Source organism: Scardinius erythrophthalmus, assembly GCF_964197995.2.
Source record: "Scardinius erythrophthalmus genome assembly, chromosome: 22".
NCBI lineage: Eukaryota > Metazoa > Chordata > Actinopteri > Cypriniformes > Leuciscidae > Scardinius > Scardinius erythrophthalmus.
Genome location: NC_138242.1, coordinates 21,045,488 through 21,059,807, shown reverse-complemented (window position 1 = coordinate 21,059,807; position 14,320 = coordinate 21,045,488). Strand labels below are relative to the sequence as shown.

General features: G+C 35.6%; 1 protein-coding gene across 2 annotated transcripts; it reads left to right on the top strand.

The window, feature by feature from the left end:
- The first annotated feature begins 631 nt into the window (after window positions 1–631).
- qtrt2 (queuine tRNA-ribosyltransferase accessory subunit 2) lies at window positions 632–14,133 on the top strand. Of its 2 annotated transcripts, none has more exons than XM_081353437.1 (9): window positions 632–715; window positions 996–1,240; window positions 1,624–1,679; window positions 6,224–6,300; window positions 6,528–6,737; window positions 7,503–7,702; window positions 9,271–9,422; window positions 12,540–12,636; window positions 13,036–14,133. In XM_081353437.1, the coding sequence occupies exons 2-9, from the start codon at window positions 1,041–1,043 to the stop codon at window positions 13,277–13,279; spliced, it is 1,236 nt and encodes a 411-aa protein (XP_081209563.1). In that variant the 5' UTR covers window positions 632–715; window positions 996–1,040; the 3' UTR covers window positions 13,280–14,133. The 2 variants fall into 2 exon arrangements, with proteins under 2 accessions (XP_081209563.1, XP_081209562.1); XM_081353436.1 differs by having other exon boundaries at window positions 9,271–9,440.
- Window positions 14,134–14,320: the final 187 nt, after the last annotated feature.

Below are 14,320 nucleotides of genomic sequence, written 5' to 3'. Positions count from 1 at the left end.
CCAACTAAGCAACCACGGCCTGATAAATAGCGTGTTTAAACATGTTCATCTTCATCTTTATATATGAATAGTAAAATGTTATCCTTTATAAAAAATAACATATCAGTAAATTAAGCTGCTTATAAGTCCACAATAATAGTTTACATTTTGAATTCTTTTTTTATTTTATATTTTTCCGTTAACATTTTAACTTTGTTCAAAGTTTTAGTAATTTTGTTGTATGTTTTTTGTAATTTTTTAATATGTCTATATAGTTTTAAAATTTTAAAATTAATCAGTTTTATTAATTTTATTTCAGTTTTATTTTTTATTTTAGTAGGCTACATCAAGTTAAATGAAAACGTTGCCTTGGCCACTGTAGCTAATTTAATTTTATTTCATTTCATTTCTTTCAGTTAACGTTAGCTTTCAATAAAAAAAAAAAAAAATATATATATATATATATATATATATATATATATATATATATATATATAACCATTTTTTAATGGTTGCAATTTTAATTTCAGTTACCTATAATAACCCTGATCTGAATGCGTTCTGTTTTACAAGCTCTCTTGACTTAGAAAAAATGTAAATCAAATGAACAACTCTGTGCTGTAGAAATGTTATGACGTCGTAAATGTGAGACGCAAGTCAAAGCGCTACGAAATATTTCTGCGACTTGAAGTTCTTCTCACATGCCCTGCTTTCTGAAGCAGCTAAGAGCAAATTGGTAAGCTTGAGACCCTGTTACAACGTTTTATGTATTGTCGCATATGATATATTTTTTTCAACGCTAACAAGTTGTCGCAGCGTACTGTTCTGACTGTGTTGTGTACTTGCTTACATATATATTGAAAATTATATTCAAGTATGAAAACTAGACAGTAATGTCTAATATATTTCACTCATATTTGCATATCAAGCACTGTATCCGTCTGGAAAATGGGAGAATAAAGATGATGAACGTATTATTTCTGCAGTTAACGAGCTGTCATTTCTTCTCCCTTTAGATCTGAGAAACCTTTACATTAGGAAGCTACAGCTCCACAAGTGGGATGAAGCTGGAACTGTCACGAGTGGTACAGGGATGTCGCTTGGGGGTTTTGACAGGATTGGGAAAATCAGGGCAGCACTCATTAGAGTTGCCTGGCTGTCTCCTGTACACTCGCTGTGCAACTGTTCCCCATCTGACCCAGGACACATTACACACTTTAAGAGACCTGCCTTCAGTCACACAAGTGTCTGTGGATAGCCTGTAAGATTGTAGTTATACATTCAGGGTCAGGGATTCACTAAATATTTGGCAAATAGTTTTACTTTTTAGCTAAACATGTCGGTCTGTAAAATGGCATATTTTGCTGACAGATCTGGGTTCGGTTCACAACATTTGATGTTGTGACAACTTGAAGCTTCATAGTGGATGGAAGTATGAGAGTAATGATTATTTTTCTTGCCATCTTTAAAGTGACCTTGAGTTTCTAACAGGCACTGTATAATATAAAATAAATATAATTGTTAAATTGCTATATGGAAGAATCTCTCTTTAAATTCTGCAAATATATTTTACATTGAAACGATGTGTTTTGTTCTCTGAAATTTTTCTGCAGTTTCAGTTCTTCAGCCCTTTTTCTTTTTCAGTGCAGAGCATCAAGAGGTTCTGGAGGAATTCAAAGAGGGTGTCAGAAAGTTTGCAGGTTAGAAGTTCACTCTTTTACTAACTTTTTGTTTCTTGCTTTCTCTTGGTTTAAAAGATGGTAGGTTGTATGGAAGCTTGTTTCCGCCACATGATAAAAGAAAAAGGGTAATTGTGAATTTTTGCTGGCACCAATCATAATGTCTTTCTTTAAACATATCACATTTCTAAGTTAAGTGGACCCAAGGGATCAATGTTTGGTTGCTTTATCTTGGCTCTTTTAGTTCCTGATGGCCATCTGGTTCTAAAAGCGTCTTCTTACCTTGATGGCCATTAAAACCTGCTACGTGTGTATATGAAATAAATAATTAAATATCACAACACTAAGCAACATATATATCACTAATATTTCATTATAAGTACAGATGGCTGAATTATTTTTTAATGGCCATCAAGGTAAGAAGACGCTTTTAGAAGCCGCTTTTAGGTGGTATAATGCCCTTCTCACAAGATGTAAAATAAGTCTCTGTTGTCCCCAGAGTGTGTATGTGAAGTTCTAGCTCAAAATACCCCACAGATATTTTTATATAGCATGTTAAAATTGTATCTTTTTGAGGGTGAGCAAAAACTCGTCGTTTTGTGTGTCCTTGTAAATGCAAATGAGCTGCTGCTCCCGGCACAGAGGGCGGAGCTTCAAGAGCTTGCACGCACACAGACATGCACTGAAAATTTCAAAAACTTTTAGCCTTTTATGTTCAAACTGAAGTCAGACAAAGATGGAGAGACTCAAGAAGAAGTGACAACATGTAGAATGCAACAGGACGTTTCTGAATGGTTAGTTGATGAATTTATGTAGCTTATGTGTAGTTATATTCTTGTCATTGATTAGCATATTCTGTCATGATGATCTATAAATCGTGTTCCCGGGGGAGGTTTTTTTTTTAGGGTTGGTGATGCCACTTACCCGGGAGGAATGTCGTGTAGTCCCTACCAGCCGTTTGTTGTAGTCCTTGAAAAGCTTCTTTTTTTTTTTTTTTACTTTGAGCGTCGTAACTTTGCAGATGTTGTTTATGCTCAAACAGCAACATTACACACTAACTAAAGTTAGAAAAGTGAAATCATAATCAACCACCCCTTTAACTGAAGATAGTTGTTAATAAATAGTTTGGGGCTCTTGTGGTGCCATCAGCCACTGTTGTCATTATCATTTTCCTGTGGTTCTAAAGCGAATAGTCACATGGCATTTACAGCTCAGGCGATTGACTGAATTGAAAACATTTGTGGTCCCATGCCAAAGATGGCATATTTCAAATCACAAAATTCAAGTGGGTCTAGCAACTGCAATTGAGATAAATGGCATTGCAGATTCTATTCAAGAATCATTAGGTACTTCCCAAACGGAAAGGCTGCATCCTAGCGAGGCGACGTTCTTCCTAGTCTGGTCCTTCTGAGGCTTGTAGTCTAGAGTCCTCCTCAACATTAAAGGTGGTATCAGTGATTTCAGGCCCAAAAATATTTTTATCACATTCATCTAATCTTTCCTAACGATCCGCTAGCTGTCCGCCCCATAAGCATGCCGTCAAAAAAATGCGTCTCTGTAGGCAGCCTAGGCTCTGAGATCTGCACACAAAAACAAATGGTTTAGCCAAACACTCAAAACCAAAACAAATAGTGTTCCAACCAATCACCGACAGGGGGAGGGTGTTGTGAGGTTTTGAGCCAGCTTTTTCTTCGCTCTGACTTCGCGTGCATCTGCACGTGCACAAAACCTCACAACACCCTCCCACTGTCGGTGATTGGTTGGAACACTATTTGTTTTGGTTTTGAGTGTTTTGCTAAACCATTTGTTTTTGTGTGCAGATCTCAGAGCCTAGGCTGCCTACAGAGACGCATTTTTTTGACGGCATGCTTATGGGGCGGACAGCTAGCGGATCGTTAGGAAAGATTAGATGAATGTGATAAAAATATTTTTGGGCCTGAAATCACTGATACCACCTTTAAACTGTCTAGTAAGTGTGTGCATGGCTACGTCACACATGTTCCTTTTATCTTCAAAATATTTTTTTTTGTCTTGCATTACGTAGTGAAATTGGACAAGCTTAGTGCCGATTAAAGGACAAGTTCGGTATTTTACACTTAAAGCCCTGTTTACAGATCGTTTCTGATGAAATAGAACGGTTGAGATAAAAATGTGGACACATGCTGCTGTCCCGAGAATTTTAGGTTTATTTCGCTTCTCCCCCCCACCTACACAATGGCAGCCTATGGGCACTGGAACAATCCTTCCTAAAACGCATTAAACTTTCGATTACAAAGACGTGAAACTCACCGAGTGGTCAGGGGTGTTCAATGATATGCTCACACAAAAATCGCTGCAAAAGATGCTTTCCAACAGGTTTTATCGTAGTTTTTGTCCAACTGCATTGACTTGAATTGGATGGGCTGTGTGCGGTACGGTATTACTCCGCCGCTTCTTCTTCTGCTTCTGTGTATTCAATGAAATGCCAGTGGTTTGCTTGTAATTGGCAAAGGTGCATTATCGCCACCAACTGGGCTGGAGTGTCTATTATTCAAGCTCTCAACAGAAGAATCTACGGGTGTGAGACGTTTGGAAAAATAGGTCCACAGTTTTACAACGAATGGTAAAACACCTGTTGGAAAGCATCTTTTGCAGCGATTTTTTTGTGAGCATATCAGTGAACACCCCTGACCACTCGGTGAGTTTCACGTCTTTGTAAACGAAAGTTTAATGCGTTTTATGAAGGATTGTTCCAGTGCCCATAGGCTGCCATTGTGTAGGTGGGGGGGAAAGCGAAATAAACCTAAAATTCTCGGGACAGCAGCATGTGTCCACATTTTAATCTTAACCGTTCTATTTCATCAGAAACGATCTGTAAACAGGGCTTTAAGTGTAAAATACCGAACTTGTCCTTTAATATTTTCCTAGTTCTGTTTTGTGAATTGGAATGTGTGCAAAGGATTGTGGTTGATTGGAGGATGCAAAGGATACGCTTGATGCATTCTTCAAAACAGGCCGAATGAAGGATGCGAAATGAAGACTGCCTTCAAAGGATTCTTTAAATTAAGAAGTCCTTTGACAGAGCTTAATGATGTGACAGCTGAGTTATGCAGCCTTACTAGGACGCAACCTTCTGATTGAGAAGCACCTATACTGTCACTTTAGAAGTTTGTTCAAGATCATTGAAAAGTCAAAGAGGAGCGGGGCAACATGTCACTCACATGACATCACAGCAATAGCAAACCTCAACAATCCAATCAGTTCCCAATGGACAAAACTAAGTCCTGCCCTACATTTTTTCTTGTTTGAGAGGCCATTTCACTCGGATATACGTCCCAATAGGGAAGAAAAAATTATGACTTCTTTTAATGGCGACTAAAGACTTTATGCAAAAAGATTTTATTCAATTGTATCTCTTTTACTCTCAGTACTAGAAGTTGAGTTATGGTTTAATTCCTCTTGAAGGTGAAATGTGTAATTTCAGCACAAATAGCATATAGCAATATTGCAAAAATAAGCTTTAAGAAGGTTTTAAGCACACATCTATTGCTCAAACAGATTGTAATTCCATTTGGTGCCATTAGTGATCCAGAAATTACACCTTCACTATCCCAAAAATTCTAAGTCATTGTATAATAAAATAAATATAAAAAAAGAAAATCAAATTGATTTTGTTTTAATCTTCTTTTAGCTTTCTACCAAAAAAAGAAATCACAGTGTGTGTTGTCTTAATTTTTTTAGTTCTGAAGGCATGTTTTCAGATTCTCTTCCTCTCATTGACCACTAGTGACTGTTAAGAAATAATTATGCATTCATTCTTGGTTGCATACCATTTTGCATTTAAAAAAAATTAGTTTTCAGTTTTCATTTTGCAACCGTAACGAAAAGAAGGGCACTGTTTCAATCATTGCCTTCTGCAATCCAACCAGAAATGAGAAAGGTAATTGTGTTTACAGTATTAAGATGTGTGACCGTGAAACATTTCAAAGGATGACTTGAGGCGGCTGCAAGTGCTCCATTTGGATAATTACAAAAAGAAAATTGGTGTACATGATAATGTTGGTCACCAAAGTTCACCTCCATCATTTCCACACATTACCACCGAATTTAGATTCCTCCTCATGTTCCTTTCGTACATGTGCATGTTCACTTTATCTACAGTTGGCAATTACTTTGTACAAGCTCTGCAAATGTATACTTTTGCCCCAATTTGTCCTAATCTCCATATAAATGCATTTTTATATCTTCAGAATAATGAGTTGAGCACTTGGTTGTTTATTTCGCCAGTAAACAGTATTGCCAAAAAGAACAAGTGTTCTGCCTGATTGCATTGGACTGTTCTCATGCAGCCAATCACTTCTGAGGATTTAGATGGATGAATAACAAGTGTATTTTGCAGTTTGTCAAATGGTGTGTGTTGGCACCATTTATATCTTTGAGATTGCAGTGTTTGAAACTTCTGTTAAAACTTTTTAGATTAATTTTAGATGAATGACATATTTTTTGATTCGAAGTAGTTTCTCGAGTTGTGCTGATTACAATAGACATCTGATCTGCTATTACTCTGACGTGGTTTTCTTGCGCAGGTCTTCATGATACTGTGATTTTCAGCTCTCTGCATGATTCTGCTAACACCAGCCCTGCCGGTCACGTCACCAACAAGGTTAGCGAACTATGTCGAATGATTGTTTTCAACCTCTTTTGTCACTGAGATGGACTGAAATTCTATTAAATCATTACAAATAGTCTAAAAGGGCAATTTAGTCAAATGTAATTGGTTTTCAACTGCTCCATTTTGGCTTAGAGAGGGAGCTTTTGTGTCCTCTAAAGCTATGCCATCCCTTTATTGTTAATTGTCAGGGACTTAATTGTTTGTTTGTGATTTAACAGACAGTGTCGGTGTGGGGCAGCGGTGGAAGGATAGAGCTGACGGCGAATCGGTTCATGGCGATTCAGGCAGCTATTCAGCCGGACTGCTATCAGAGCATGGCGGACGGGGAGACCTGGCAGGCCAATACTTCTCGCAAGAGAGTCCGTAAAGCAGTGGACAGGACTCTGGCCCATCTGGATGAATGTCTGGTGTTGCACCAGAACTCACAGGTCAGTGCACAAAAACACAGACTGAGCTCTGAATACCTGTCAGTGACTGCAGGATACATTTCCAATGAAACTGGCGGATGCCACGTAATTCATATTCTATACTATTCAGGGCTCAACTTTAGTGTTTCAGAGAGAACCACAGAATAAAGTCAGACAAGAGAAACTTTACGAAATGATTTTAAATCTGACTTTACATTGCAAACGTGGCACACAATCGTGGGAAACTCAATTTTAGGGTCAATGTTAGTCTAAATGGCCTTGCAATAACATGCCATGTCATTTTATTAAATAAAAAGTAGTAATGTATATGTTTACATAATTTATATATATTCATGGTTCGTCTCAATCGCTTTAGTAAAAAGTAAGGATGTACATGTATACATTTTGTTATATATATATATATATATATAAATGTATCATATAATTTATAACTAAAACTATTAAAAACATTTCTGTTAATTAAAATGAAATACAAATGTAATATTTGTTGAAAAAATAAACAAAAATTAGAAATGTTGCCTTGGAAATAAACTGAAATAAGTTTATGTTGAAGCACTAAAATTGTTAATTAGAAATAAATAAAAATGTAAAGACTAAAAAAAAATTAAACCGTATTTTAAATTAGCAGTATTAAAAAAACTTGACAAAACTGAAAATTAAAAGAAATGTATAAAATAAAAAATATATAAAAATAAAAGCTAATTCATGAAACTATAATAAAACTAAAATATAAACTATTTGCAAACAGACTGTCTTTGTCCACAGGAATTAAAACAGGCAGAGATATTTGGGGTTGTGGAGGGTGGAGATATTATGGAGGAGAGGCTCCGGTCGGCACGAGAGACTGCCAAGCGTCCTGTGGGCGGGTTTGTACTGGATGGATTTCATTCTGCTGCCATGGACCAGGATGTCAGGGCTCAGCTGATTAGAGCGACATCTGCAGAACTTCCCCAGGAAAAACCCAGGTAAAAAAGGAGTCTATTAAAATTTCTGCCTCACAGGCTCAGACATTTCTTCAGTTGGAGATTGAGAGGATAAATCATCCCCATCTTATCATTCTCTGATTATGCACCTCGATTCTCAGCAGCCATAGCAACACTCCATCCCACCAGGAGCCCATAGCAACCACCTCATCCCTTATGGAGAGATGGAAGTGCTGGGGTTAGAAATGGTTCAGGAAGAAACTTCATCTTAAATTCCTAGTGTTTTAATGATTGATTTCTCTGATCTCCCTCTCTTGGAGAATGACGGGGAGGTTGCAGAATCACACAGAAACAGCAAGACAATGGCAGAAAGTAAGGCCGTGTGGATCTGGAAGCGTCCTTGGACTCAGGGGGTCTTAAGAGGGCTGCTTCCCACTGGGCTTGTACAGTCAGAAACCGACATTTCCCTTGGGTGTATCTCAGGTCACAAATAACTGGAGCTGGAGAAGGTTGTGAGGCACAAAGGCTGGAGGACAGGATACATAATTTAAATTTAGAGCAGGACAAGATGTTTCTGTGCTGCAGTATATATGCTGTTTTATATAAATAGAAATAGAAATAAGTATATAATATATATATATATAGTGTGTGTATATATATATATATATATATATATATATACTGTATAAAAAATATTTTATTTTTATTTATATTATATTTTATTTTATTTTATCTTTTATTCAGCATTAAAATAAGCAAAAGTTATAATATAGGCATTTATAATGTTACAAAATATTTATATTTGAAATCAATGCTGTTCTTTTAAACTTTCTATTAATCAAAGAAAAAAATTGTTAAACAGCACAACTGTTTTCAACATTGATAATAATAATAATAATAATAAGCATATTAGAATGATTTCTGAAGGATCATGTGACACTGAAGACTGGAGTAATGATGCTGAAAATTCAGCTTTGCCATCACAATATCTTTTACTTTAAAATATATTAAAGTAAAAAAAGTTATTTTTAATTTGAATAATATTTTACAATATTAGTGTATTTTTGATCAAATAAATGCAGCCTTGATGAATTTAAGAGACTTCTTTCAAAAGCAAAAAATAAATGAATAACTGTCCCCAAACATGTAATTGTCTTTTTGTTTTTTGTAGATGTGCTTGTGGTCCTCATTTGTTTGTTTCAACTATCCAAACTCCCAAATTAACCAATTAACAATTTGTGTTTCACTGCATGAATTTTTCTATGTATTTATGGGCTGAACTTGGCTTTGATTTATTACTATAATCTGTCTTTCTGAGGAACACTGAGAAAAGTGTTCACTAACCAACTGAAAGATCCAAAATGTGAGATCCAAAGCTTTAGAATTATGTTCCTGCTGAAGTGTGTAATTTATTCAATGTTTAAATACCTTTTCCTGTCTCAGCTTAACATGCAAAGACAACTATGACCTTTAATTAACATTTATATTTAACCTTTAATTAATAATAACTCCCATTAAGGCAAAGAAAAGCATTGTATTTGACTGGTATATTGTACTTTAAGCCTAAAAAAAAAAAGGTTTTCCATCTAAGCTTTTGCCGTTTATTTCAGGTTGGTGTTGGGGATTGGCCGTCCTGATGAGGTCATCAGCTGTGCTGAAGCAGGAGTCGATCTGTTTGAGAGTTTCTTCCCCTTCCAGGTGACAGAGCGGGGTTGCGCGCTGTCCTTCGACTACACCATTGATCCCGACCCTGAGGCGGCAGGTACATCAGCTCCTACAGGTGTGCAGGAGCCCATAGTTCCACTATTCAAAAGATATTACCTGTAAAGCTTACTGTATCACATCTGATACACACATTTCTAAGTCCTCTAAATTATCACCATGATCAAAACTTTGATGAAAGACCTGTTGTACATTATCTATTACATGCCTACTGCCGTCTGATTGATAGTTTATACTTTTTTAGCAAGTAAACGGCCTTTTTAGTATAATTCCAAAAAACGTCCACCTTCAGGTTTTTGTACATGTTTCTTTTTGATGGGGAATCTTTAGTGATTTTTATAAACTAAACGTAGTAATATAACTTTTATGTTTTTAGTAATATTTGAAGATGAACGCTTACTGAACTGAAGCAACTTCATCTTACATTTTTGCCATTTAAATGTCAACAACTGCACCAAATTGCACATAGTTTGGGCTTCTGAATAAAATTGAGGTGTTTTTTCATCCTCAAGTATGAGATCCATATTCTCACTGTATCATACATACTATATGAGCCATAAAAGCTTGATCTATCAAAATTACACTTTTCAAAACACGCATGCAAATCTTTTTATTAGTATTATTATTTTTATTTATTTTTTGTCTAAAGGTTCAATAAACTGTTCCATTAAACTCTTCCATTTTCTGACTATTTAAATGTCAGGCTTTACATGGTTAAGCAGCTTCTGTGTCGAGAACATTGAGATTGAGAACTGATAACATAACAGCATTTTCCAGTTTCAACATTGCCATAGTTATTGTATTTTCCTTTGTATGTCATATTAAATAATAGAATATAATAGATAAGTATTTTAACACTGAAACTTTAATTTTAAGAGAAGCCTGTTTCAGATTCATCTTGTGATATATAAACGAGCTGTTTAGAACAATAATATGAATAAATAAAGTCATATTTCAAGTGTTTGCTACCAGATCAGTGTCAGCAGGAACTAAGAGCTGCATGTGAGGCTGTTTTTCAGTTTGACTTGGTGGAAGTGGAGCTGTGCTTCTTCTAGCCGTTTCAGATAATTAAGTTTGATTTAAGAGAATAAAGTCTTCGAGAGAGAGTGTGTTTGTTCAGGCCCCAGTCAAATTAAATAATTGGCTCATTTCTAACAGAACCGGAGCCCTGGGAATCCGTCTTGCCATCTTCACTGTCAGCAGGAGTCAAACCTTCACTGATTGAAGTCAAAGCTTATCATGGTTTCTCACAATTTGGTGTTGCTTTTTTACTTTTAAAAGCATATTCTGTGAGAAAAATAATGCAAGTGTATCTCTTCAAGTATCTGGATCACATAAAGAGACATAAAAAATTCACTATAGGGCATAAATAATTGATTTGGGCTGTTAGGTGTGCAGCAGTCTGTTCTAAGAAGAAGCTAATCGATGTGTTACGATGGTAATAGAGTTCAGGACAGGCACTTGCAGGGGGAAGAAAGAAAGATATCCTCTCAGCCACTTAGAGAGTTCTGCAGGGGTACTGGCCATAACCTCACCCTTATCTGCCGCCTTCTGTCACTACAGGTCACAAGTTTTAATTCACTCCGTTCTTGTCTTTCGCACGCTCTCTACAGCTCTCTTCTTTCTCTCATATGTGTCTTTTCTCCCTTATTTTCTTCTCTTTTTACTGGTTTCTCTTCGTCATGCTCCAAGTAAATTTTTTGCATTTACATCACTGAACATATTTTATGCAAATTTTGAATTCTTTTATTTGTTCATAGAATATGAAAGGCATCTATGATTATATACAATTAAACGTGCACTCAGTAATTTTAGTTGCACTATAGTACTTCTGAAAAATGTTTAAAATCTTATGGTTAAATAAATGGTTAAAATCACTCACATTCTGGTCATATTAATAGCCTATTAAAAACATGGAGCCTTATGGAGGCTGCCATGTTGAGATCACGTGACTATAGCCATATGGCTTTATGAAACAAAAGTTGCAATAGGTCTTTTATTCCCTATTGAGTGACATATCCGAGTTAAGTGACTTCTCGAACAAGAAAAAATGTAGGGTGGGACAGACTTGATTTTGTCCAACGGGAATTGATTGGATGATTGTGGTTTGCTATTTCTGTGATGTCATGTAAGTGACAGGTTGTCCCGCCTTCGCACCAGTAAACGCGTCATCAGAGAAGAGATGTTGCTGCAAGAGGAAGGGGAACTTATTTCCATGAAAGATTTGGAGGGCACGTGAATTAAAAACAATAATTATGTGCACGAATAAATAATTTATAATAAATACTGCAATATTCCATTTAAGAATTCATTTTAATTTCATGGTGATTTCATGATGATAATATTATTTTATTATGTTGTAAAAAATATATTTATTTTCATCACTAGAATTTAAGGGAGAAAGGCCTTCAGTCTTTCATTCACTAACAATGCATATGCACAAATTTGTGCGTGAAATCAGCATATAAATGCTTTAAAGAACAAATCATGATTAATCTTTCGTACTAAAATTAATTCTTAATTTACAAAAAAATATAGGAACAACTGAACTTATTCTGGGTGGCGTTATAAACGTTAAAATAAAAATTTATAGGAGATTTTCATAATAAATATTTCATTATACATGTATACAATAAAATAGTCAGAAAATGTGCTTTATACTAGAGCAGAGAGGTCTATAATCTTGGTCTTTATAAAAGGTGTTTTAGTTTGAACTGGTTTTGAGGATGACACACTTGGCATTGCTTGGGCAAGAGCATGTCTTTAGAGAGTGATGAACTGTTGTGCGGCAAGCCCTTATATGGATACTTTTGGGCGTGTTTTATGTAAATTACAAACAAAGCTCATTTTGAATACAACAAATTCATTAACATTAGAATGAGGTTAAGAATAAAATACTTGTTGTAAATGTTGTGAGAGACGCTCTTGTGCATTTAAATGCATATAATCCATGCAATTATTAGTGAATGAGACCTGGTGTTCTTTTAATAGAAATGCCACTGCCTTTAAACTACCATAATTTCATTCAATTTGAAAATTACATTTCCTTGTCATGTACACACAAGACATGAAAAATCGTTATCTGGTCATGAAATGTATATGTAATGGGGTTTTGCCTTGTGATGAATGTTTAATCATGTGTACATGTTTGACCCAGTGCTGGAACTCAATGGAGACATGCCTGCTGTCAAGAAGATGAATGGAAATGAAGATATAAATATGACGCCTTTCGAAATGAACCTCAAAGATAAAAGGTGCGTGTGTGTGTGTGTGTGTGTGTGTGTTTGTGTGAAGGGAGACAAGGACATACTCTTTCACCCCTCATACAGCTATGCATGTTTTCATTGCTCATATCAGATGAGGCTACTAATGCTTTCTTTCACATCTTTCAAAATCTCAATCTCAATTCATTTTCGCTTCTGAGGGCATTATATTGCTCCTATCACTAGAGTCAGATCAGATTAGTGGTAAAAGGAGCGATGAAGGATATTAAACAAAAGGATTTTCCAACCCCCACACCCATGTCTCAAACCACTGCCTCAAACCTTTTTTTTTTTTTTTGTCCTTAAATAAATTTTTATCCTTTAAAATCCCTAAACATGCAGATTCCCTAGTGTGAAAATTAGCTCCATAACACTGTGTTTGATTTTCAGGTATCAAGATGATTTCCGCCCACTTGTGGAAGGCTGTGGCTGCTACTGCTGTAAAAAGCACATGAGAGCATATGTTCATCATTTACTGGTGACCAACGAGCTGCTTGGTGGTGTTTTACTCATGCTGCACAACATGGCACATTACCTAGGCTTTTTCAAAGCGCTGCGGGAGGCAATAGCCGGTGAACGTCTGCAGGACTTTAAAAATAGAGTGCTTCAGTGCAGAGAAGGTGATTTAAAATGATTGAAGGACTTCAGTTCAGGCAACAACAAAAAAGAATGAACAAAAGAACCCCTACATCAGAGCATACTTAGGGCTTTGGTTTCTGAGTATGTTGTCTCATGAATATAAAGCTGGATTCTGATGCACATGCTCTTGCCATGCAAATTATAAGTGCTACTGTGAGTGACACAGCAAACCTTTTAAAATTCACACGGCTCATCTCAGTTCTCTTATGGATTCTAAATTTGCCGTCTGTTGCATCAAATGAACCATTTAACTTAGAAGGAGCATAAATAATGGTGAAATTATCTTTTCTCACTTTTTCAAGCCCTGAAAAAATGGCCACCTGCTGTTTTTCTCAGCACAATTTCTTCTGACGAGTTACACAGTTAATATTGGAAAAATGCAGCTCTTTTTTTCTTTCTTTCATACAATAATGGTATTGTATAGTAATATTTATTATTATGCATTATTATTATTGTATATAATTGTGATGTTTAGATTATATTAACATTTTGCCCTTAAGTTATAAACTTTTTTTCTTTAAACCACAATGCAAATCTAACTTACTGACTTTTTTTGTATTTGTTTTTCCGATCTTTACATTCCTATTCATTATGTATTTTTAACTTTGCAATAAATGCACAGCAGAGTGCCTGTAAACCTTTTAGCTGTGACTATATCCACAACATAACACAGCCTAAAGTGCCTTATTGCTTTTATATTGCAGTTTAATGTTATGTCTGTGTATATTTTAGCACTGCTAAAATGCTGTATTGACCAATCAGGTTCCAGGGTCATAACAATCCATTTTAATTGTTGTTTTATGACCTAATTAAGGATGTATGCATGCATTTTTAAAAAGTGAGTACTGTAACATTTATTCATTTTGTAGACCTTTTTACAAATAAGGAATGCTGCAAGCAATTCTTAAGGAGACAATAACATAAGTGGACCAATACAAAGTTTAAAAGTTGACCATGTACAATCTAGTACTGAGATGTAGGTGTAAAAGAGCAACAGTACAGGATATTCCTTTAAATACTTAACCCAAAAATGAAA